The sequence below is a fragment of the Hyaena hyaena genome, unplaced genomic scaffold, assembly GCF_003009895.1.
Source record: "Hyaena hyaena isolate Hyena2069 unplaced genomic scaffold, ASM300989v1 scaffold_140, whole genome shotgun sequence".
Classification (NCBI taxonomy): domain Eukaryota; kingdom Metazoa; phylum Chordata; class Mammalia; order Carnivora; family Hyaenidae; genus Hyaena; species Hyaena hyaena.
The window spans coordinates 1,040,306-1,065,252 of record NW_024080772.1 but is presented as its reverse complement, the minus strand read 5'-3'; the positions used below and the strand labels follow the sequence as shown (position 1 = coordinate 1,065,252).

General features: G+C 52.9%; 1 protein-coding gene across 2 annotated transcripts; it reads right to left on the bottom strand.

Annotated features, from left to right (window-relative positions):
- Positions 1–1,396: 1,396 nt before the first annotated feature.
- FOSL2 (FOS like 2, AP-1 transcription factor subunit) lies at positions 1,397–24,675 on the bottom strand. 2 transcript variants are annotated; one of them, XM_039238518.1, is made up of 4 exons: positions 23,743–24,675; positions 13,411–13,662; positions 8,677–8,784; positions 1,397–6,017 (listed from the first exon to the last, which is right to left on the bottom strand). In XM_039238518.1, the coding sequence occupies exons 1-4, from the start codon at positions 23,839–23,841 to the stop codon at positions 5,499–5,501; spliced, it is 978 nt and encodes a 325-aa protein (XP_039094449.1). In that variant the 5' UTR covers positions 23,842–24,675; the 3' UTR covers positions 1,397–5,498. The 2 variants fall into 2 exon arrangements, with proteins under 2 accessions (XP_039094449.1, XP_039094450.1); XM_039238519.1 differs by lacking the exon at positions 23,743–24,675 and adding an exon at positions 21,782–21,867.
- Positions 24,676–24,947: the final 272 nt, after the last annotated feature.

Genomic DNA, 24,947 nt, shown 5'->3' with positions numbered 1-24,947 from the left:
ACAGTCCAGTGCTCTCGGGTCCTCCAGAGAAGGGAACCTGCATGCGGAGCTGGTCCGAAGCAGACTTGCAGCACCCGGTGTAATTTCAGGGGCTAATTCTCGGCCAGCTGCCGACCCCCAGGAGCACTAACTAATGACAGCTTGGCCTCCCTACCACTTACGCTGCAAGGAACCAGCAGCCCGAACAGCTGTTGCCCATTTACCCCGGGGTTTCCCGGTCTACAGGGCAATGGGGTCTGGGCTGACGCTTCTCAGTTTCACACCTAACAACCTGTGTCCTTTCAGAAAGAAAATCTGGAGATGTGATCATCCACTGAGGTACACACCTCAGTTGTTTTCAGAGGCCTTTCCCATGCGTGATCTCATTCGACCACCTGGACAATCTTAGCGACACGTTTAATTGGTTCTTTGAAGATTCATCGGTTTCCAGGGCCAACCCCTCCAAACACAATACCTCCAGGAAGGGACAGCACCTTGAACTTTTATTGGCTCACGCCTTGGCAGCAGTTGGCAGCTAGCTGAGAATCAGGCCCTGAGAAGGGGGAGCTGGGTTGGGAGGAGTTGAGGGAGGGTCAGGAGGGGAAGCAGGAGAAGGGAGGTGGGGCACAGGCCCACCTCACCGTTTTGCAGAGAGAGGCTCTAGGAGAGCCATTGCCCCACTGTGCCCACCCACCAGAGATCAACTCTACCCCCAAGGCCAAAGGTAGAAACGTCTAGAAGAAAAGGAGAAGGGACAGGAGAGATGGGAAGAAAAGAGTGAATAAACCAACCATCAGAGGCTCTTCAATCTTAATTCATTTTATTCTACAAAAACTACTCAATTGAAAGTGGAAAAGCTAACCAAAAAAAAAAAAAAAAAAGGTTTTAATATGTTCTTTCTTCCATAGCAGCAAGCTTTTTCTAACAAGCTTTCTTTAGTGCAAATACTGTAGGCTTGTATTACAGTAAAGTAACAAAACAACAACAGAAAACACCACCAGAGATGCTTCAGAGCAGAACTACTCCTCAATTTTCAAAACTATACAAGGATTTTTGAGCTCCAGTCCTGCCGGGAAAGGCCTATTTAGAAGCCTTTCCGAAGGGACCATTTCACCAATACTTAAGGGAAAAAAAAAAAGGAAAGAAAAAGAAAAAAGAAAGATGCTCAGAAAGGTACTGAAATTCTCCATAGAGCTATAGGAATCGTGTACAACGTGTTTGCCTCCACATTCTTCTAGCAGACTTTACTCCACACCATCGACAGATCTCAAATACAGATGCACGAAATTTATGATTTCCCACTATATACCAAAATACGATATGTACATCTCTCACTGCAGAAAAGACACCCTGACACCTATTCTTTATACAAAGGCGAATATTTTCTTCCTCGATATCAAGTAACCACAAACTAAAAGAAATGGAATAAACTTTTAATCATACAGAGAAAAAAAATTTTAAGGAACAGGGCAGGATCTTCCGTCATATTCTCTTACAATGTAGACTTCCTGGTGACCGCTGTCCCCAGAGGAATGACCATCCGTCTTTAAGAACAGAACCTTTTTATACAGTTTATACAGCACATGTCACAAGTCATTTTAGAAACGAAAAAGCATCATTAGCCTAAATTTTTTTAAAAACTGAAGAAAGAGAGGGAGAGAGGAGCTGAGTATTTTAATGCTGTTTCTATTCAGGCTTGGTACAACACAGAGATGTAAACATTTTAAATAAATAATAAAATAAATGTCAATTTCTTCTCCCCCTCCCCTTCCCATACCCCGCTCAAAATTTGACCCAGCCTTTCCTGACACATCAGCACTGGCCAATGAAAGCCCTCTGTTAATGTATGGCCAAAACACTAGAAGCATGAGATGTCAAATTAGTGGGATGATTGAGTTTCCTTTTTAAAAGCTGCAGGAGGCACACTTGGAAATGTAGGCACACACGCACGCGCGCACACACACACACACATACACACACACCCAACCTGTCAATAAATAGTGAGATGCTGGCTTTAAAGATAAATGTCGAGAAGACTCAACAAGCAGAAAGTAGCAAGACCCCTTTACTTAAGTTTTTAAAGGAAATTACACACATCACATATCCTATTGGTCCACAAATTCTAGAAGGACTCTAGTTACCCCTCCAACCATCTGAGGAGTGCAAAGGAGCACATCACAAAAGAGAGGGAAGAGAAGTTTGGAGGTGGGAGGGTACCGTGGGGGATGGGTCTTTGAGAACAAACCTCCGACTGAAGGCAACCTTGCCTCAACTCTTTGAAGACGGACCTTTGAAGAAGTGTTTTTGTTTATCCATTACTTGAGGGCCTTTAATAGGGGATACCCTCACCCCTCAGTCTCATCCTAAAGAGGGTATATTTATAAAAGTGCCTAACACAGTGCCTGGCACGTAGTAGGTGCTTATTCATTTCCTTCTTCAAGGGGCTGTGTGATCTCTGATCCCGAAAGGAGATCAATCTGAAAGGTAAACGGTGAGATCGCAGGAACATCTGTTGGTCCATCAAGGAAAAGGGAGAAAAATTCCAATGCCTATGGCGTCGAGCCCTCCCTTAGACTTTGAGCCAAGTGGGAGCAGGGAAGAGGCTCTTGTTGCTCTCGTCCCCAAAGCCTGAGGAAAGGAAGCCACAGCCTCTGATGGCTCCTGGCTGAGATGCTTGTGTGACTGGCCAGTGGACCCACCTGTCCTTTCTCACAGGCAGAACAATGATGTCTTTCTGCAAACTTCCCCACGAAAGCTCTGCGTGCAGCTGCCCCGGCTATTTCCTAAGCTTCACCTGGGATCTCCTCTCTTTCCTGGGTCAGCAGCTGTGCCCCTCCACTCAGCCAGGAAGGGGACGGATCCCCGCGAGGCCAGCCAGGTGGCCATGAGGACTGTGTGTTTCACACTAGCCTGTCAAGGCGCGCCTGCCCTAGGCCGTTCCAGAGCTGCCTGGCGGCTGGGGCCACAGAGGAGGCCCTGCAGTTCCCGCCTAAGCACCAAGGCGCCCCCGCTGCCGCTGTTCCTTTAGTGGGAGCCGTGGGAGGAGAAAGCAGGCCTGGCATCCGGCGATTCTGGAACAATGGTGTGTGTGCAGGAACTTCGAGAACAAGCCAGAAGACATAACTGAGGATCTGTTCGTGAGTTAGGTGTGAATGGTCAGCCTCTGGCTTTGGGGAGGCCAAATCCCCTCCAAGGTCCTGAGCGGGAATGCGGCTTAGAGGCCTCTAAAGCCCTGCGAGCTGGGGGAGTTTTTGCCTTCTGCTGGTCCCAAAGCCAACACAGCTTGAAATGGGCACTAGAGCCAAACTCTCTCCCGGGAACGTCCAGGCTGGCCCCAAGTCACAGACGACGGCCTGCCTCAGGATCAGCGCCGGGCAAAGTGAAGCACAAAGGGACTTTCAGAAACAAAACACCAAAAAGCAGCTTCATTTAAGAAATATATATATGCAAAAAGAAGCAAAGAGCTCCCAATCGGCCACAAATACCACTTGAGATGATCAAGCCCTTGAGAGCAGAGCGCACCCGTTTTATTTGCCCACCTCCTGCTGCTTCTGGCTGACTTCTGTTTCTCTGATTAATCCGAAGCCAGAAACTCAACTGCCCAATCTAATGCCCCCCTGTCCCAGAGCCTCTGGGACACCAGGAGGGCAGCATCATAGCCTAGGAATTTTTAAGGTTTTTTTTTTGGTGGGGGGAAATCCTTTTGATATCCACTCTCTGCATGGCTTATCCGTTCCCACTTCACTCTTGGTCAGAGTGGGCCACGTACTTTAAGCATTTGGCTGCTCCATTCTGTGTGTTCATTCTAGAATGCGGAGGTGGGTCACGGGCATTAAGCGAGGACCCGCCCTAGAGGCCTGGGTGTATGAAGGAACAAGTGAACTAACGTGTCACAGCTCTCTCTCTCTCTCCCCCGAGTCTAACTTTGAAATTTAACCCCCATTGGGTTTGATTTAAATAATATCTATATAATTTTAAATTATCATACAATGATCTCTAGAGCTGAATCACAACAAAGCACTAGCCCAGCAGAGGCCGATTCTAGATCAGCCAGAACTTTGCCTTAGGGAGGAAAAGGCTCAGAGGGGTGGGAGGCAGGGCCGGCGCTGAGCTGTGCTCTTGCAAGAGGCCGGGAGGAACCCCCTCCCCGATCCCACCCCCCCCCTGCAGTGGGAAGCAATGCATCTTATCTCTGATTTCAGCAGCCCCCAGGAATGGCACGGAAGCCCAAGCCTCAGCAACAGCTCTGGGTCAGCGGTTCACAGCTGGACCTGAGGAGCACAGTGTGGACAGGGTGTGGAAGAGAAAAAGCGCTCCATCAGGCAGCAGATGACCACAGAGGGCAGAAAAGGCCTGGCATCTCACTGAGAGGCGAGTCCCACTTTGCCTCCCTCCTTCCTCCCCTACCTTTCTATTCACAGCAAAGGTGCCTTTGAGGCTTGGGGAGGGGCCCACCCAGCAGCAACTGGGGAGGGGCGAGGCCCACGCTCATTAAATTTCGGTGGGTGGCGTCACCCCAAGAGCCAGGCCGGCGACGGCAGAGCCAATAGAGACTTGGGAGTGATGTGCGGTTCCTAGGGAGGGACACCTCCCTGGTGTAGCGAGAAGGGTCCAGGGACAGGATGGTGAGGCAGTAATCGTAGGAGACATCCTGCTCAAGACACTAGGTCAAGGCAAGCTGGCTAGGACACACCTGTGTGATTGTTGGCACTATTCCTGGCCCAGTAAGTAGGCATTTGGCAAACCCAGCCTGTGCCCCGGCTGTCGCACTCACACCCTGTCTTCTGGACAAGCTGCTCCTCCAAAAGTTGTCTCCGAGGACGGGGAGGATGGGTCCTCCAGGCTCCCAGTGATGGCAGCATCTCCTTGCAAGCTCAGGGAGCTCTGCTGGTGGTTCTGGAGATGGTGGTGGGCCGGGGAGTGTCAAGGGGGGGAAGGGTCTGTATTGCACATTGACTGTCCCCTTCTGGACCAGTCAGCCCCAGCAGAAGAGTCAGTCACCTGCCGCCCCGTCTCCAGAAATGAAGAGCTTTAATATTCAGACCACCCAGATGAAATGTCATGGCAACTTTGATAAAAACCAAGAGGAAGTGAAATTGACACTGGGGGGAGGAAGGGGCGAATAAAGGGAAGGTGAAACCAAAAGGCACTGAGCATGCTTGGTGGGGCGGGGAAGGACACCATCACTCCAGAGACAGATCGTGACAAAGGGACAGGAACGGTCCACACCAGCTTCAGGCTTTTCAGAAGCCAGAGAGATGCCTGAGTCCCCCACACCAAGTTCTCCAAGGCTCTTCAAGACACAGGATTTGCTTTGCAAGATGAATGAGGGAGGAGGTCCCGTTGAGTTCTAGGAGATCCCCTACGTCCTCACCACCTCACCGCCAAATCCCACCTGGGTCTCCCCGGAGCCAGGAAGCTCTCAGGTAGGGTCCCCCTCTTGCCCTCATGGCCCTGGAGCGCTTGAAGGTGCTGGTCCCTGGGAAGGAGGCAGTGACGAGGAACCCCTGGGAGCTGGGTTACAGAGCCAGCAGAGTAGGGGAGTTCAAGGAGTCTGATGACTGGTCCCCACTGCTACTGCTTCTGCGGTGAGCCTTGGAGCAGGACTCGGAGGGTGACGCAGGCGACTCCTGCTCCAGGACGCTGGGGTAGGTGAAGACGAGGTTCGAGGTGCCCGGAGTGATAGCAGGCGTGGAGGTCACCACGATGGGGGTGTGCAGGGGCTCCTCCCCGTAGAAGCCCCCAGCGATGCTGATGGGCTTGATGACAGAGCGCTGGGCCTTGTCCAGCCCAGCCGAGGAGGATGACGGGCTCTCCTCTTCCAGGGGCTCCTGTTTCACCACGACGGCACCCACTCCGCCACCTCCACCGCGCAGGGGCTGGAGCCCGGAGGCTGGGGGTGATCGGCGCTCCTCGGGGCTGATCTTGCACACGGGCCCATGGGCCACTAACATGAACTCCAGCTTTTCCTTCTCCTTCTGCAGCTCGGCGATCTCCTTCTGCAGACCTGACTTCTCCTCCTCCAGCTCCTCTGTCTCCTGCAGGGTGAAGAGAGGTGTGTGAGAGACAGGAGCCTGCCAGGGAGGCCTGCTTGGGTTGGGGTGGGGGTTCCAATCCAGGTGAGAAAGGGAAAACCAGAGCTGTCCTCAGAGGACCAACTGTGAAAGCAGCCCGTTCACACCCCCGGCCACAGACCCCACTGGCTCTGAGTCACCTGGAGGCTCAAGATTCCTTTTATGTCCAGGGGGGCCTGGGTGGCTCAGTCGGTTAAGCGTCGACTTCGGCTTAGGTCACCATCTCACAGTCAGTGAGCTCGAGTCTTGAGTCAGGCTCTGTGCTGACAGCTCAGAGCCTGGAGCCTGCTTCAGACTCTGTGTCTCCCTCCCTCTCTGGTCCTCTCCCACTCATACTGTCTCTCTCTCTCTCAAAAATAAATACACATTTTAAAAAAGTTTTTTTTTTTTTTTTTTTTTTAAAGATTCCTTTTATATCCAAAGCTCCTGAGACAGGAGGAGAGTCGGCTTGGGGGAAGGCTGGAGTGACAGTTGTAGGCACCATGACTAAGGGCTTACTTTGTGCCAGGCATTGCAGATCAAACCTCCAGGAGACTTCTGAAGCAGGCATTGTCAATCAACTCACTTTGCAGATAAGGAAACTGAGATTCAGAGAGGTTTTGTCATTTGCCCAGCATCACAGAGCAAGCAGGTAAGGTAGCCCAGACTTGACCCCAACATATCTGACTCCAGAGGCCACATGCTACCATGCTTTATTGCCTCAATGCCAGGACTCCCCCAAGGTACCCATGAGGGGGGACTGGTGAGGTCTGGAGGGGAAGGGAGGGCAGCACGCGTTCCCTGCACCCCCATCCTTCCCTGCACCCTCCAGCCCTGTCCAGCCTGCCTGTGGATGCATCACCACTAAGCTCTAAGCTGCACACACAAGCTGAGGACAGTGCCAGCCTGGCAGGAAGTTCTCCATCAGTCCCCGCTCAATCGTCACTGCCCCACTTCCCTTTTTTGCTCTAATTTCTGAAGCATGTGATTCAGGACTCACAGAACCCTTGGAGACTATTCCATTCAGTCCCTGTGCGTTAACAGATGAGGAACCTGCCAGCCTGAGCAGGCATGGAAGATGGTGGGGTCCCATGGCAAGGAGCTCAGCCCCCTCCCTTTGACACAAACCCAGAGAAGCAGCAAAGCACATGGAAGGAGCAGGTGTGAAAGATGAAAAGGTGTGTGTCATGGCCTCCTCCCCGCTTTTCCCCTAACACAGATTCCCATTCAAGAATGAGACAATATGGGCCAGGGCTTCACTGAGCAGACTACAGCATATTCCACAGTGAAAAAAAGTTTCCATCTGTCTCAAGGGTCTGACGAACGTCATGAGCTTATGAGAGGTTTCCTGTGGAGGATGTGGCTCAGGGGCCTGGGTGGCTGGGGTGGGTGGGGCGGCGGGGGAGTAGGGTGTGAGGGCTTCTGGGGGAGGGAGGGGAGGAAAGCAGGCGGCCTGGAGGAGGAGGAGGAGGAGGGGCTACTCTGGGGCTAGTGGTAGGGAGCACCCAGGGCAGACTCAGAGGACCTGACCCCTTAGAAGGTTAGTGGTAGGGAGGACTCTCCTGGAGGAGTCTACCCAGGGAGCACGATCACCAAGGGATCTCTTCACCTAGTGACGGGGAACTCCCGCTCTTCCTCCCAATGCACACACACTCCTCCACGGTACATCACTACAGGCTACACGGAATTCACACAGTACACGTTCAATTCTCAAGAGCTCTCACTCTTGGACACTGTGGCCCTGAAGCAGGTGGATGGTACCTGGGAGCATTCAAGAAAGTCACCGGATGTGCAAGGTAATTTGTGACTTCCAGAGCCTGTCCCTGGCTGGTCATCAGAGTCTCTCTCCAACATTCCACTCAGGAGAGTGAGTCCTGGCTTTGGGCTTCCTCCACACACCATCCAGCTCATCCTGCAGGGCTAGGCTCTGGGGGGAGTTATGTGACGTTGGTCAGCTCTGCTTTTTGAGAGGGCAGGGCAGGGCCACAGCCCCCAGGTGTGGGCAATTAGGCAGCAGGGGAGAGTGACTCACAAGGGCAGAATGAGGTATCAAGGTGACAGCTTCAGGCTCATAGCAGAGGTTAGGAATCCTCCTGCCCATGAAGGATACGAGGAAACCCCAAGATAGCACAACTCGGCCGGCACATGACCATCTCTGTGAGACTCAGAGAGTTTCGAGACCCCCGCAGACTGGAGTCTCCCCCTGCCTGCACCAGGTGGCTTGGATCACTCCTGCTGGTGGTAGGCATGGGGGCGGCTGGAAGCTTGAGAAGTAGCCCCAGAGAGGGCAGGTCTGGGCTTGCGCTGGCTCTTGGGGCCTAGCAATGCCAACACTCTGTGCCATCCCTCACCCAGGGGCCCCAGAAGGCTTGAGAGCAGGGAACGCACAGTGTTAGGCCCCCGCAGGCTGTTGAACTCCGTCTCCCGGCCCAGGCTGGTGTCAAAGGCCAGCTCTCTCCCCCAATCTCTCTACTTTGATCAGGGCAATGCCAAACCTATGTGCTCAAAGGAAGGCATGCTTCTGTCTACACTGACTCATCTCTACGGGCCACTGGTGGGCAAGGAGAGGGTGGGAGGCCAGGAGGCCTGGGCCCCTGGTGCGTGCCCACCCAGAAGGGCACCCGGCCCCTACAGGGCTCCTTACCGCCTGCAGCTTCTCCGTCAGCTCCCGGCGTCGGTTTCTGCACTTGGCTGCGGCCAGCTTGTTCCTCTCCCTTCTGATTCGACGTTTCTCCTCCTCTTCCGGGGACAGCTAGAGCCCAAGGTCAAGGATCATGATTAGGTTTGGGCAAATGGCTCCCCAGCTTTGTTTCCTAACTGCGTTTTAAGAAGCTCTTCTGGGACGGGTGTGGGGGGAGGGAGAAAGGTGAGAGGAGTGTGGTTGGGCTCTGCGATCCCAGAATACGCGCCTGGGAGGGCACTTGGAACTGAGCCCCCTGGAAGGGGACGTCCCAGGTTCGAGGGGAGAACAGGGCAGCAACGTGTCAGGGACTCATCAGCCCAGGCAAGATGGTAGCATTTTTCATGTCAGCCCTGATCCAGTGCCAAGGCCATAGAGAAGCTGGGGTTGCTCCTCCGAGTCCCTTCATACCGGCCAGGCCTGGCCCCATCCACTTAAACAGCTTCTCCCAAACCTTGGCTAATTACTCCTCCCCACCACTCTGCCTGCTCTGCAGGCCTCATTATCCCCATTTGGTTAAGTAGCCTGGCCCAGAGCAAGAACCACCTGGGGGGGGGGGGGTGGTTCTATTGCCAGAGGGTGGGCCACGGTACCACCCAGCTCCCAACTTCCTCCACCAGCTCCAGCGTGCCAGCTGCTCACAGTTCACCCTGGAGGGCTCACAAGTGTGCCTGGCCGAATGCTAGCCTGGACAGGACAGGCAAAAAGGAGAAGGGACCCTCCTGCTGCCCACCACACACATTCATTCAACAAATGAGAACCTCCTATGTGCCAGGCATGGTTTGAGAGGTTCGAGATTTATCAGAGAACCAAATGAACAAAAATCCCTCTGCAGAGCGTATAGTCTAGCTTCTTACAAGGAGGCTGGTTGGGGGCCTATGGCTCACCCCCCCCCCCATCCTCCCCTCTCCTGGGCAAGAACTCTGCTCCACGACATGGGGCTGAGGCTCTGTTTACACACAGCCCTTCCTGTGACCCCAGTGCCCCTCGGCGCAAGCAGAGGCAACAGGAGGAGATGGCTGTGGGCCAAGGCAGAAAGTAATTCCAAAAGAAAGCCCATTCCGTGCAGTTCTCAGACATCAATGGCACACCTACTACGTGCCAAGCTCAGTACCGAAGGCTTAGAAGATTCTTAGAGGAATAAGATCTGGGTCCTACCCTAAGGGACAACATGGGAAAAAAGCTGAAGCCACTTTGGGGGTGGGGTAAGAGAAACGGCTCCCACTGAGAGAGGGAGAGTCATGGGCCAGGTTGGGCCCTGGTCAGAGTCCCCAGGGCTCCCCACAGCCTGGGTGGCTCAATCGGTTAAGCATCTGACTCTTGGTTTTAGCTTAGGACATGATCTCACAGTTCGTGACTTGGAGCCCTGCGTCAGGCTCTGCGCAGTCAGTGTGGAGGCTGCTAGGGATTCTCTTGCTCACCCTCTCTGTCCCTCCCTCACTCACGATCTCTTTCTAAATAAATTAAAAAAAACTTAAAAAAACCACACAAAACACCGATACGACATTTCTGTGTTGCCGCGAACAAATCACTGAACCCTCTGGGCCTCAGATTTCCCATTTAGAAAATGGGAACATTGGGACCTGCCCTGCCTTCCCAGAAGTTTCTGTGGTGATCAGATGAAGACTCAGTGTGAGGGGCACCTGGGTGGCTCAGTCAGTTAAGCGTCTGACTTCAGCCCAGGTTATGATCTCACGGTTTATGAGTTTGAGCCCCACGTCAGGCTCTGTGCTGACAGCTCAGAGCCTGGAGCCTGCTTTTGATTCTGTGTCTCCCTCTCTCTCTGCCTCTCCCTGCTCACGCTGTCTCTCTCTCTCAAAAATAAACAAAAACAAAAAACCCCCAGTGTGTGAACCCTCTATAACCTAGAAAGTGCTAGAAAGAAGATGGAATTCAGAGGTCTCCTCTGACGCTTTTTCTGAGCCCTGAAAGAATCCAAATGAACCAGAGACCCACAGTCCACGAACCTGGCACCTTGGTGCTGTGTGGAGCCTGGCTGCCTGGCTGAGGTCATGAGGCCACTTGGCTGAGGTTCTGAATACTTGCTGCTTCTAAACTTGTCTCGACCTGAGCCCAGCAGAGTTACTAAGGAAGCCTGCCGGCCCCGCCGCACTCTATGTTCAGGATTCACCACGCAAAGGGCTACCAGGGCTCCCCTTGAGGCCCAGGTAAGCCCTCCATCCCTCTCCGGAAAGGGGCAGAAAAGATGAAGAGCTTGCTGGGGTACATTTCAGCCTCCCTCCCTCCCTCCCGCTTAGGCTGCTTCCGGACCACTTCTGGCCTCCTGATTAGCCCCGACGTCTCTCCCCTATCTGTAAGCTCTGGGGCAACTTGGGGGAGCTGTCAGCATAGGAAGTACTCAGGGGTGTTGACTTCAGCGCGGTTAAAGCTTGAGTGTGTCAGCACCACCACGTTCCCACCCACAAGCCACACACCCTCTGCTCCCGGCCTCCTCGGGTCACCGCCACTGCCCAGGGAGCCTCTGGGCAGGCTCAAGGAGGGCAGTGAGGCGCCAGGCTGGCTCTGGGTAACAGGCTCCTCCCTCTGGGGGAGGCCAGGAAGGAGGAAATATGCTTCAGAGAAAAGACCCTCAGGCTAGGAACCCAAAGAGCCAAGGTTCTAGGATGCTCCTGCCCAGGTTTCCTCCAAGCTGCTAGATGATTGTCTGAATTCCTAACTGATGTGGGACAAAATGCTCCTGGCTCTCTCCCTCCCTCTCAGAAAAGGAAGGAAATTCTCCAGACAGATTGTCTTAAAAGCATGCCTAGGGTAGAGCGGTGGGAAAACCACAGGGCTGAAGGTCAAAGGAGGTAGATTCCAGTCCTGGCTCAGCCACGGACTCACTTTAGTGAGCCTGTTACCCAGGGCTCTTCTCCCTCCTGGACTTCTGTTTCCTCATCTGTAAAATGGGTACAGAGGGGAAATTGGCAAAGCTGGTCTCCAAAGTCCCTTCCAGATATAAGCTTCTAAATTTTGTGTGAGCGAGGCCCAGAAAAGAAGAGTGTTCAGCACGTCATGCTTTTTGTCCTGCCAGTTCAAGAATCCCTCACAAGACCAGCTCTCACTTAGGGGTCACTTACATAAGGGCGGGATCCAGCTCATGGGTGACCATAAAGCTTGACACCTTGGACTCCTGAAGGAGCATATTTCATAAAGGACATTCTGATCAGTGCTACTGCGATATTTACAACTACAATTATGGAAGGCAACTGTGAGGGGGACACTGGCCATTTGCCCCAACTGAGGGTTGCGTCTATTACAGTGGCTGTAACTCTCCGTGTCACCCCACGCGGGGTCCTACTATTAACAGAACAAAGCAGCAGGTAGTGGATGCAAGGCCCAGCTTTGTCCTCGGAGGAACAGAGATCCTATGAATGCTTCCAGTGTCTCAGAGTAGCGACCCTTGTAATTCTAAGTATCCCGGAGACTGCTGGAACTGGATCCATGATTATCCACGGGGGACCATGATTGAAGATCCTTGTAATGAAACCCTGTGGACCTGGGATCTCAGAGGGGAGGTGGACAGTGGTGGAAACAGATAGGATTGATTCTCCAGGCTATTATTTCATTTGAAAAAGGGGTTTCACTGCTCAAGGGTTTTCCCTTCCCTGGATCCATGGTGGCATGGTATTGTCAAGAGAGCACTGCACAGGGAGTCCAGGGAATGGGCTCTTGTCCAGACATCCCCATTCTCCTGCCAAGTGGCCCCAGGCACACTTGTCTAAGGCTTCGGTTGGGTCATCTGTGAAGGGGGACAGACGGGGCTCTTAGAACGCTCACTCACTCTTTTTATGCATGAATCCAATCTCTCTTTGGGGCATCGGGGAGCCCATCACTACCCTGGCTCACTACTGATACAGACGACATGCTTTTTCAGTATGGGTAGATGGTGTCCAGAGAGAGCACTGGTCCGACACTCTCTGGTGTCCCCCCCCCCCCGCCCCCGCACCGCTGCTGCCAGGCTGACTCCTTCCCAAAGCTGAACCCTTTGAGAAGAAAAAAAGCTGATGCCTGACTTCCTACCCTCACATGGAGACAGCTAAAGCAGCTGAGCAAATTCCAAAGACCCCAGCATCCCTGTGCTTCTGAAACAAGCATTCCAGGCACCTGAAATGGGCTCCTGCTGCAAGCCAGAGGCCCGGGACACCCAGGAGGGAACAGCAAGTTTCGCGGGCCTGGAGGGTGACCCTGCAGGTCGGCTGAGTGTTTCACCTGCTCCAGACCCTAGGGGACAATCAGGGGCTAACCCAAAAAAAGCTCCCGGCCAGAGTTTCGTCCTGCGTGTCCCGTGGCTCCCCTGCCAAGGATCAGGGAAAGACACCGCTGTAGGCAGGTCCTAACAGTCTTTCCCATTTGCGGACGCCTTACCACATACAATGTGTCTTCACACATGTGACCTCATTTGCATGGCAACAAGTCCTGGCTGGCAGGGACCATGATCCCCATTGTTTAACTGAAGAAGCAGAGACTCGGAGATTCTAAGGGACACGAGCAAGATGACAGAGCCAGGCCTGACCCCCAGGCTCCCAGCTCTGCTTCCAACGATGAGGGTCATGTGCCCCCGGTCCCAAGCTCCCTCTTCTCCCCAGTGCTCCCACACCGCTGCCCCTGCTGCCCACCATCCCACGGAAGAACACGGTGTGTTCTGAGGCCCGGAAAGCCACTGACGTGGCTCCTTTGCGCTGAGCTGAGCCGTACCTGCTCATCCCTCCTCCTGCGGCCCACGGTGGTGCCAATGGTCTTGATCACGCCGGGTCTCGGGAGCGCCATGTGCCCAGGGACGGAGGCCAGGCCTGGCAGGGGGCTGTAGGGGTGCGAGCGGGGGTATGGGTTGGACATGGAGGTGATCACTGTGGGCTGCACCATCCACTGCAGGTCCTGGCTGGTCGTGATGGCGTTGATGGTGGGGATGAAGGCACTGCCTGAGCCAGGCATATCTACCCGAAATTTCTGAAATGAGGAAAAAGAATAGTATTGAGCCAATAGGCACTGGATGGAACAGGACAAGCAGAGCCAGGAGGGAAAACAGAGTCAGTGTTTGGGGGGATGGGGTGGAGGGCACCAAGTTCGGACCACCGGGTAGGCTTCCCTGGTCTTCCAAGAATCCAAGAATCAGGGGGATCTTAACTACTCCTGAGGCCCCATGTCAGATCTGCTCCCCTGAGGTCCTGGCAACCCCCTCCCCAGGTGGCTCGTAAGGATGTGGTCATACACCAAATGACTTTGAGGACAGACATGGCCCCTGGCCACTCAACACTCAGCAGGCTAGCTATGTCCACACCTGCAGAAGGGCAGGCCTCCTACCTGGCCTCACAAGCCTCTGGGTCACCTGCCAATTAGTCCCCAGGGTACTGAGGCTTGGGACCCCCTGAGGACATTTGCACACCCACAGGTTTGGGGGGAGAGGCAACAAAGATCACCAGGAAGCTTATTGTGTCTACTTTTGTTACTTTCCAAATAGGTTCAGGATGGGGCTGTGACCCCATCAGGGTGAAACTAGCTCCATGAAAAGGTGTCCTCCCACCAATGAGACTGAAAAGTGGTAGCATCTGCGGCCAGAGCTTCCTTCTCGCCCTGGACCGTCATCTTGCTTGGAGCAGACACACTGTGTCTCTCTCTGCCTACCTACATATCCGTGTTCATGGGTGTGTCTGTGGGAAACTCTAGTGCTGCTAGCTCAGAGTTTTCTCCCTGTCTCTTAATTTATGCCCAGACCATGGTGCAGAACTCTCTGGAACATGCCGCAGGAAGCATCCTATTTAGAATATAAGATGATGACAGAGTACAAACACTAAAATGGGTCAAGCTCCTCTTTCTGCGGGGCAGCTAGTAGAAAATGAGGGGAGAAAGGAAGGACCTCCCTGCTCCCACACCCCCGCGGCTTCCAGCTTTTCAGGGGAAATAGCCCCTAATGGAGCCTTCATCCTCAAGGGATTCCCAACTCCACACAAAGGTTCTGCAGACCCTTTCTTCCCTAATCTGGTGGATGACGGGATGAGAGCAATAATAGCACTTGCTGAGCACTTACTAAATGACAGGCACCATGGTAGTGTTTGACCTAAATTATCTCCTTCATTCTCTCTCTGAGGTAAGAACTACCATTATCTCCACTTTAGAGACAGAAATTTAGGCTTAGAGAGATTAAGGAACTTATCCAAGGCCACAAGGCTCATAAGCAGGGGGGTGAGGATTCAAACGCAGTTCAGCCTAACAAAGAGGCCAGGGCTCTCAAACACGGCACTCCACAGGCTTCCATAATGTTGCTTCTTCTTCCTTTTGAAACCCAGACCCAAGTGCTGGGACCCACCCCTACTGCCCACAGAACGTCAGCTCGTTCCTATCGACCGCCCCTCTCACCGAGGAGACTCCACAGGTCCGATCCCAGATGAAATCCTGCTATCATTGGCTTGGGTGCTATAGATTCCCCTATTTTGGCCTGGTCAGACCAACCAGGAGTAGTGGCAGCTGCCACCACCGTTGCCTTTGTCACCGGTGATGATACCTGGGTTCCTGTTGTACAATCAAGTGGAGCTCAGAGCACCTTACCGTAACTGAGAGAGCTGGGGGCCCCTCCTTGCTCACTCCCCTGCCAGCTGCCTGACCCCACTCTGGGTGGTGGAACGTTTCTGCCTCCCTTCCCAGACTGCCCCGGGGCCCCGTGCCAAGGGCGTCTTGTGAAGAAAACATAACCCAGCACAGTGGATTCTGGGATTTGGCGAGGAGAGCCCCAGTGGGATGAATCCTGGGATTCTGTGAAGTTACCAAGTGGATTCTGGGATACTATGAGGAGAGCTGTCCAGGACAATGGATTCTGAGTCACCACGTAAGGCAAAGACAATTTGGCTTTTTATCAGGAGCTGAGCCTGGGTGCATGTGTGCGTGTGTGCCTGTGTGCGTGTGTGTGTGTGTGTGTGTGTGTGTGTGTGTGTGTGTGAAGGAAGGACACAGTGAACAAGGAAGACTCCAAGTAGGAAATAATCTTCAAGGAGAAAAAAATCGACAACTCAGCTGGGCCTTGGAGACGGCAGAGTATCGAGAACACGGGTGTGTGGCTGAGTGTGTACAGAGGCGTGAAAGGCCTAGACAGCGACGCTTCTCGTGGGCTGCTGGAGGGGAGCTGGGGGGGGAGGGAGGGGGAGGTGGTGGCGGGAAGCCGGCACTGCGCCCGGAGTCAGGGACCTGGATGGAGGCCTTCGTGAAATCACTGAGGATTTAGGCTCCAGTCTGTGAAGGAGAATCTCACTGCAGTGTCATGAAGATTAAATGAGTAGCTCCTTAGAATCGCTGGCTATAAAAGGCACACCAGTGTTCTCAACCGTCGCTGCACATTAGAATATTCTGAGCAGCTTTCTGAAAACACCAATGCTGGAGCCAGCCTCACCATGAAGAATTCTAAAATAACACGTTTGGGGTGGGGTTCTGATCAGGTATTTTTACAAAATGCCTGGGGAGACTCTAACGTGCAGCCAGAGGGTGGAGAACTGCTGCTCAGAACAAATGGAAGGCGGCAGCGTCAACACCGTCACCGCCACCATCGCGGCCATGCATCATCACTGCGTCTATGCACTCTGCTTGGGGCGGTTCCAGGAGAGATGGCCAGCTTCCCACTCCCGGGAAGCACCCAACATTTTTATCCTGTTTCTCTCTTCAGGTCAGGTTCTGGGTCTGAAAGACCCCTGAGGCTTCCGGCATGATGCTTTGAAGGGACCCTCCATCTCCTGTGAGGGAACTGTCTGATTTGCCTTCCAGAAAGCACCCAAGAAATTCACTCCTCATTCCAACAAACAAAGAGAGCTCCCATTTCAGCCCAGGGGAAGCAAGCAAAAACCCTGAAGCACAGCTTGGAGACTACGAGCCCTTGGGAATTAGGTGGACGACTCAGTTTCAGCCCCTCTGGGTGCTTTCCAGTCCCCTCGCTCCCGTTCTACAGAACGTGCTCCCCGGCCATCATCCAGACTCCTGGCAGCAATGGCTCGGTCTAGACAAAACAAGACAGCAATAAAAACAAGGCACTAGGTAATGACTGCCTCTAAATGCATGTACAACTTGTTTCAGAGGGAGGTAAAGCCATCTGGATAACACGCTGGCTCTAGGAAAACAATGTGCCGTCCCCACAGGGGACTGGGGCTGTGATGAAGGCTTTTGTCCCCTCAAGGAGCCTCTCTGAGACACACAAGCTTAAATGAGTTCTGGCCGGTGTGACTTGTCTCAGCTCCGAAGGTATTATTCAGAAAGTCACACTGGAGTAGGAGAGATGAGGTGAGGCGAGGAGTCTGTGGTCCCGGGAGTCAGCCTGGCATTCTTCTTTGCCAGCAGACCCGACAATCAGTTAAACATCATGCTGGGGATAAGTCATGGTGCTCTATGGAAGGCTTAGTACCGAACAGAAACCAAGATAGGGTTTCCCAGTGGTGAGCTTTGGAACACTATGAGCCTTGCTGCAGCACCAAGCGTGTGCTGGGAGGAGTAGCGGATACAACAGGGAACCCGGGGCGTCGCTTGAGTCCCGGGAGGCTCCCCAGCCCCCTTGGAAGCTCCTCCTCCGGGGACAGGATCAAAGATGCTGGATGGCCGTGTGGCATTCCAGCCTGGCAAAGCTTCCAGATGCTTTATTTGACTGTGTCATCCTGTTGACTTCTGGGTGGGCAAGAATGCCTTTAAAAGGACAAACTGGCCCCCGCCAACCTCCCAGAGCAGAGTTTGACAAACTTTTGCTGTAAAAGGCCGGATAGTAAATATTTTAGGCTTTGTGGGTCATGCGGTCTGTCGCAACTACTCAACTCCGCCATTAGAGCGTGGAAGCAGTCACAGACAATATGTAAACAAACAGATGTGCCTGTGTTCCACTAAACCTTCGTTACAGAAACACATGGGTCACGGTTTGGTGCCCCCAGTTCTAGAGGACCATTCTCTCTCCTAATGCTCTGGTCAGGGAAAAAGAATAAAGAGAGGAAACAAAGCAAAAAATTAGAACTCTTCCTTTAACCTGGGGAGTCTCACTCACCACCTTGAATCTCCAGACCCTGAAGCTCAAGTTTGAGCCCTTACAATATTTGTTGTGGGTCTCTGGGCATCGTAAAGACCCTTCTTTATCCGAAAGCACCTATATTTAAGGATGCCATGGGGTGGTTCAGTCCCGCTCCCATAGCCTGTAAGAAAGACAGCTCAGAACACAGCGCCCTAGAGCCACCAAGCTTCCTCACGTCAGAGAGGTCCCTGCAGCCTCGCGCTTTCTGATTTGGGAAAACGACCGTCCCGAATTTGACAGCTAGGCCTTGGATTCAGAAATGAGGGTCACGAGCACAGTCTTTTTTGTGCAAGGGTCTAGGAAGCAGGGCTTAGATTCCTATTTCCTGAAGACATGGATGGGGTCGATCTGACCTCAGAACTCCTGAGCGGGGCACAAATGGCATCTGAGATGGAAGTCAGGGGTGGTGTTGTCAGCCAGGCATTCCACTATCACACTGACTCTCAACTGGGCCCCCAACCACTCAAGCCATGAACCCCGTGAATACCTGTGACCTGTCTCAGAAGGCAGGCAGGTATGACCGTGCAGATCTAGAAAGAGACTGGGTTCTTTCTCTTAAAAACCACGACCCCCCCCCCTTTTTTTTTTTACATTCCCAGCAGGGGCAAAGAAAAATTCCAAAATCTCCAGAGACTGGCTCAGGGGAAGAGGACCGAATAAGGGCAAAGCTGCCTCATCCACCCCAGAGCACAACTGAGGTCCAGCTTGACTCAAATGCCCTATATTCATATTAAGCGTATCATTTTCTCCAAAGCCTTCTGTATGGAATTCGATCAGTCTTCACAGATTCTGCATTGGATATCGCCTTGACCTTTCCTATCTGAAGAAAGGTGCCATTTGTGTCACAACAGAAATGGTTGCTAATAACCCATGATTTCCCCAATTTTTTTAAAAAAAATCTATTTTTGAGAGAGAGAGAGAGAGAGCAGGGAAGTGTCAGAGAGAGAGGGAGGCACAGAATCTGAAGACAGGCTCCAGGCTCTGAGCTGGCTGTCAGCACAGAGCCCGACGTGAGGCTCGAGCCCACGAACTCTGAGATCATGACCTGAGCCGAAGTTGGATGCTCAACTGACCGAGCCACCCAGGCACCCCATGATTTCCCCAAATTTTACAGCACACAAACACTCTCAGGTGACTTGCCTCCTGTCAGCTTCCTCTCTTTCCCTGATTCACTTGAGAGAACTACACTCTCCCCTTCCTCCTCCTCCTGACTGCCAGGGTGAAACAAACAAGGATGAAAAGAAAAACAAAGGAAAGAAGAAAGTGACTGATACGGAGTTACCTCCCAGCTTCCCCAGTTTCTTTCCTCCCAGGGCCTTTCTGGCCAGAGAGCCCACTCCAAAGCACGGGGTGAGGGGTGAGGGGTGAGGGGAATAACGCCCACTATTTTGTGGACCCCTTGCCCCATGCACTCAGTGGAAGGGCATGGCATTCTGATATTCCCTTTAGCCACAGCAGGGTGAGCATAGCCAAGTCACTGCCTGTGAGACGGTGCTGGGCAAGAGAACGCCTGTCTTCTCTTTTTGGCCCAGTGAGTTGCGAGATAGAGTTACCAAGTGGGGTTTGGAACAGATCTATCTGCCTCAATCAAAGCAGCTGCCATCATGTTGAAATGTTGCGGCCATCAAAAGACACCACATGGAACATGCATGAGACATGTCCACAGAGTAATGATGCTGGTTTCTTTTCCTTTCTTTCAACAAACAGACCACAAAGTTAGCTTCCTGAATTCTCAAAACCAGCACCTTTATTCCTGTTTACAAGAAGGGGGGAAAAATCTAAAGTTATAGTCGGCAAAAGTGCCTACTTTGGTGTGCCCTGTCTCGGTGACTGCTCTCGCAGGCAGACTCTTGAGATCAAGATCCAGACAACTCAGGGTCATACTGCGCTTTGGACCCAGCTGGATCACCCAAGCCTTCTTCACCAAGTCAGACTTGATTCCTTATATGTCACATCTTTTGATAACTTCCAAATATCAAATTCACACTCAAAGGACAAAGCTTTGTTAGCAGGGAGCGTTTTCAAAAGAATGTGCTGAAGGCAATTCGAAAAGAGGGGCATGGTGAACCTTGCATCTAAGAGCCGTGGCATTGAAATAAGTAGTCTCCTCAATGAATAATTATGAAGGGGACTACAGAGGCTTGGATGTGTAAGTTCTGGTGTGTTTGCATTAAGATAGAAACGGAAAAAAGAAAATAGGCCCCTAACTTTACACTCACTCTGAACAATAAGGTAGGCAGAAGTAAAGTAATGGGAAATGCACTCAGGGGCTTGGACAGAAAAATTCAGCTACCCCTTAGACAATACATGACTGCTATTTCACCCCGTTCGCTTTGATGAAAAACTGACGCTGACTTCCACCATCAAGAATCAGTAGAACCGACAAATTCCTGGGATAACATTTCGTTTGATCCTAATCTACAACATCAAAGACAAAAAGGGGGGGGGGCACCAAGCCCTTCATATACACCTCCCACCTTCCCACCAATTCTGAAGACCACCTCCCCCAGACAATTCCCAGTGTCCTAACACAAACACATCAAGCAAGTACGCCTTGGGAATTTGAAGGCATTGTTCCCGGTACCCAAAAGATCAGACAAACATCAAGACAGGGAAAGAAAAGAATGCACTCCTTTTTCAACCAGGTTTTATTTAGAACAAAACAAAATTAAAAAAAAAAAAAAACCTGCATGTCAACGTCAGGCAGTTCCTATTTAACTGCTGTTAAATATATGGCATTTATTTGTCCTGAATTAAAAAGAAAAAAATCCTAGGAATTCTGAAAACTCACCAAGTTAACACTGTCTGGGGCCAGAAAAATACATTCCCCAGACAGTCCTTCTACGAATGTCCCGTAGGGGGCACTAGAGAGGTGTGATTGGAACTGACTTGGGAATCACAGTCATTTCTGGTAAAAGTTCTTTGATGTGAGGAATGTCCCAGCCTGGTACAGTTGGCAAAAGTTCACTCCGGGGAATTTTGTGTGTGTGCATGTGTGCGTGTATGTGTGTGTGTCTGTCTGTCTGTCTCTTGGGAAAGGGCGGTTGCCGAAGAAGAGAGCTAGTCTGGTATTCCTTGATTCCAAAGAGGAATTGTCCCTCTTGGTTTATTTTCACAAGCTATCTGAGGAACAGACAAATGGCAGCCTTGGAAAAGTCCTAGATCTTGTTTTTGTTTTGTTTTTTTCATTAAAAGGGGACCCAGCTGATGAAAACAAGTTATGAAATGACCTATGTTTGTGTAACTGGCTGATTGCGTAACGCTCAGGTCCTGAAACCGTAATAGTCGAGCAGCCAGGCAGGGCATATATCTGGGAGGTGTTTTCCTAGGAAAGTTAGGGGAGAGAGAAAACAACAACAACAATAAACAGAAAAAGCCAGGAGGGGGAGGTGTGTGCAACTATTATTGACAAAACAAAATCACCAATGCTTTGAGATTAAAACTATAACTGGAACAGGAAATATTTTTCATGCTTTGAGTTCCTGCCATATACACGAAGAGTGGTTTTAACAAAGAATTATCTGCCCCCCACCCCCACCCCTCCGAAGTCCCTGGAACTCATGGCCGTGTGTTACAATCAAGCTTTATAAAGCCAGAGAAAAGATTCTGGGTTGAGGAAACAGCAACAGACTTATCAGGAATATTAGACCCCACAAACAGAGCAGGAAAAAATGATACTCACTTGCCCAAAGGAAAACCAGAGAACCCTCTTCTACTGACTGCTCTACTGAGATACCACAAAAAAGGAAGACCCAGCACTAAATTGCCAGGAAAGCTTCCCCATAAAGGAAGCTTAGAGAAATAAAGTGATTACAAGTTGTATCTGGTATGTAATAAAGTTACCTTGAGCCCGTAGGGTCATAGCACAGACTGGTGAAGGAACAAAAGCCTCTCAAGTCAGTCCTGAGGACCACAGAACAGCTTGGCTCCAGGTTGGAGAGATGATGGAAAATCCTTCCCCTCTCCTCCTAACACCCCTTCCCTCCCCCACCCCCCCCCCAGATGTGGACAGGCTGAAAGACTTGTCCAAAGTGGCATTACCTTGCCAGTCCCTCTGGTTTGAAAGGCACTTCACTCAAGCTGCCGGGCCAAACAGGCAGGCGAGTATGCGAGAACCCGTGCACTAGTTATTACTAATTGCAAAATTCTCATGTGTTACAGCATGCTAGGAATTAGCCAACAGCTGCTTTTTGCTTCAGTAATGAGGCCCCATTACACCCTGCTGGACTGAGTTCTCTTCCTTCTTCCTAGCACTGGTTTCCTGTCTGATTTTCTTCCAAAACAGGGAATTGCCTCTGCTCACATCCTGGGCTCAAAGCCCTAGTGACACAGATTATTCAATCCGGGCACTGATGTCCGGTCTGACTTCCCATTCAGGCCCCAGGGTCTGAGCAAAGCCAGGCGGCGAGATTGTAATATTGCAGCGATGACTGCCACAAAAACAGCAGGGAAAGGAACAGGCAAGATATAAAAGACCTCTTTCGGATTCCGGGAGGAGGAGAGGGATGTTTTGGCGTTTGTAGAATTAGAGAGTAAGTTGAATTAGAGAGTAATGGATATACAGGACTCCAAACCGTGGCCCAATGATACTTGGATTCGATAAAAACCACCAGTGGGACTGGAAAGCAAACAAAATCACTTTTAGGACAAGATTTAAAACTCATCACCTTGGTGCTTATTATTAAAGACACACTGAATGTACACTCAATGCACAGACGAGGTCCTCTTCAGCAAGTGCTTATGGGGGTCACCAGGGGAGGTAGAGGAAAAGACACAGAAAAGCCATTTTGGGAACTCACCAAGTACGGGGAATCACTTTGGAACAAGGTATCCCTCTTCAGATCTTAGAGAGAGCCGTGTTTCCATCTTATTTTCTGGCAAGGTCCACCCCTCCCAGGAAGCGCACCCCAGCCCCTCCTTGCTGGCTGGCTTCTAGAGGCCAAGGCCACTGCCTTACCGGACCAACTCTTGGCTGCAGCCAACTTGGCTAGAGACTCCGCAGATCCTGAGGGAGCCGGGCTTCAGGTAGTAGTGGCCTTGTTTGTTAAGCCAGCTCCCTCTGAAGCCTTGGGTGGGGGGGCGGTGGCTGCTGCGCAGGGCAGGCACCCCACTAGCACCGCCACCCCAGCAGCACCTTTCGGGTATTTATAGACACAGATTGCACGCACAATCCTTCCAGTGCAAACCAGTCCGGCTGCTTTAGAAACAAGTTGTTTTTCCGCTTCCAGAACCACCCAGGAGCCTAAGCAAGGTCTCGTCTTTCCCCCCCACCCCCACTTTTCTCTGCAGGCGTCCTTGCCCCAGGTACCCCCCAGACCCTCAAGGCGCCCCTTCTTGGCGGCAGTACAAGCCCCTTTTCTGACCCGAACAGGAGATGGATGGGCGCGGGGGCACAAAGGCGCAGGCCCGGAGCTATTGAGGCTGACCTCCTCCTTCCCTGACCTTCGCACCCTATTCCCAGGGCGACAACCCTCGCTCTCACTCTGGATTACTTGAAGGAGCCCAACCATGTTTCCGAATCCCCAACCTCTTTGAGAAATTAAGGCTGATGGAGAGCGGGGGAAGAGAAGGAGAGGGCTTTCCCACAGGAAGAGTCCTTGGATGTCGGGAGGGGCCAGTGGGTGCAAAGATTTTTTTTTTTTTACCCACCACGGAGAAGTGAGGGGAGAGAGGGGAGCAATTTCTGGGAGAGGAGTTTACAGGCTCCTGGGAAGGAAGGTGCAATTCCAGGAGCTTGTCTGGATATGATGTAGTGTGAGGGCAAAGGTTTGCCGGCTCTCCAAGCCCGCTCCCCGCTCCAGTTTTTTGGTTTGGTTGTTTGTTAAGTGATGCGGGGAGAACGGTGGGCAGGACAACACGAAAATTCAGAACTTACAACGGTGTCCCCGTAGGAATTTTCTCGCCAAGCCAAAAATGGGAAAAGAAAGCAAAAGAGGCAGTGGCGGCGAGAGGAGGGCGGGGGTCCGCCCGCGCCGCCAGGTGCACCCGGGGCCCGCACCTACCTGCTGGCCGCCGCCGCTGGTGTAGGACTCGGCGTGCGCAGGAGAGCCGCTGCTGCCCCGGGACGAGGTGTCAAAGTTCCCGGGATAATCCTGGTACATGATCCGCGGTGGGGGCCCGAGAGGAAACAGGGTGTTTTTCTTCCCCCGCCCTCGCCGCGGCCGCGCACCGGCTGCTGCGCGCTCGCTCCCTGCCGGCCGCGCCTCGGGCTCTGGTCTTCGCTCCCGGGCTTCTCCCCGACGGTGGCGGGCGCGGACGGGAGGCGGCGACAGCCCGGGGACGGTGCCTCCCGAGCGCCTCGCGCCGCACTTCTTTCCTGCTTCGCGAGCGCCGCGGGACCGGCGGGCCACCCAGTCCCTCCCTCTAAAAGTCCGCGCGTCCCTCTGTCCCTCCCCTGCGCGCGCCCTCCCGCTCCCGCGCGCAGCCGGAGCCCAGCCGGGACGGCTCGCGGGATCAAAAACTGGAAATTAAAAAAAAAGAGAAGGAGCCCAGGGGGTCACGCCTGCCGGGTCCGGGGGCCCCCGATTTCAGACAGGGCGAAAAAGGCGAAAAGAAAAGACTGCCCGCTGGGAGAAACTTCTATTTCCTCCTTTTAGAAAAGGAGCTGAGAATAAACTTCCTGTGGTCGACTCGCCGCCGGAGTTTCGGAGCGGCTCGGACACTTGCCGGGAGAAGGCAGCCTGCGTCCGGGGGGCCCGCGGGGCTCCAGCTGAGCCGGCGCTGAGAGGGACGTGGCCCCGCTGCCCGTGCCGCCGCTCCGGCGCCCGACTGCACCCCTTCCCCGGCGCCCGCTCCCGGACCGGCCGCCTCTCCTGGCCGCGCCTCTCTCCCTCTCTCCCCGGCCCGCCGAGCGCCGCTCACTTGCTCGTCGCTTCGCTCGGAGCCCCTGCGCTCTGCCCGAGATGAGTCACTACAATGGCACGAGTTCAACTCCACTCTTTATTCTCCAACCCCTGTACCATGTGGATTCACTCACGTCAACTCCAGACTCCACCTTGCGGGGAGGAGCGCGCGGGCAAGCGGGGGGAGGAGGAGGAGGAGGAGGAAGAGGCGCGGGAGGAGGCGGGCACAGCGCTCCCCTCGGTGCCCAGGCTCCCGGCCGCGCTGACGCCAGCTGCACTCCCCGCGCGGGGAAGAAAGGCGCTGGCTGGGCAGGAGCGGACCGCCGGCGCTGCTTGGGGGCGCCGAGGTGGCCCCTGCTCTGGCC

Excerpts from the sequence above, each read along its gene's own strand:
- FOSL2 (XM_039238518.1), bottom strand. The coding sequence starts at position 23,841 with ATGTACCAGGATTATCCCGGGAACTTTGACACCTCGTCCCGGGGCAGC. Across the intron at positions 13,663-23,742 it reads CCAGCGGCGGCGGCCAGCAG|AAATTTCGGGTAGATATGCC; the intron begins GTAGGTGCGGGC and ends TCCTCATTTCAG. Across the intron at positions 6,018-8,676 it reads TGACGGAGAAGCTGCAGGCG|GAGACAGAGGAGCTGGAGGA; the intron begins GTAAGGAGCCCT and ends TTCACCCTGCAG.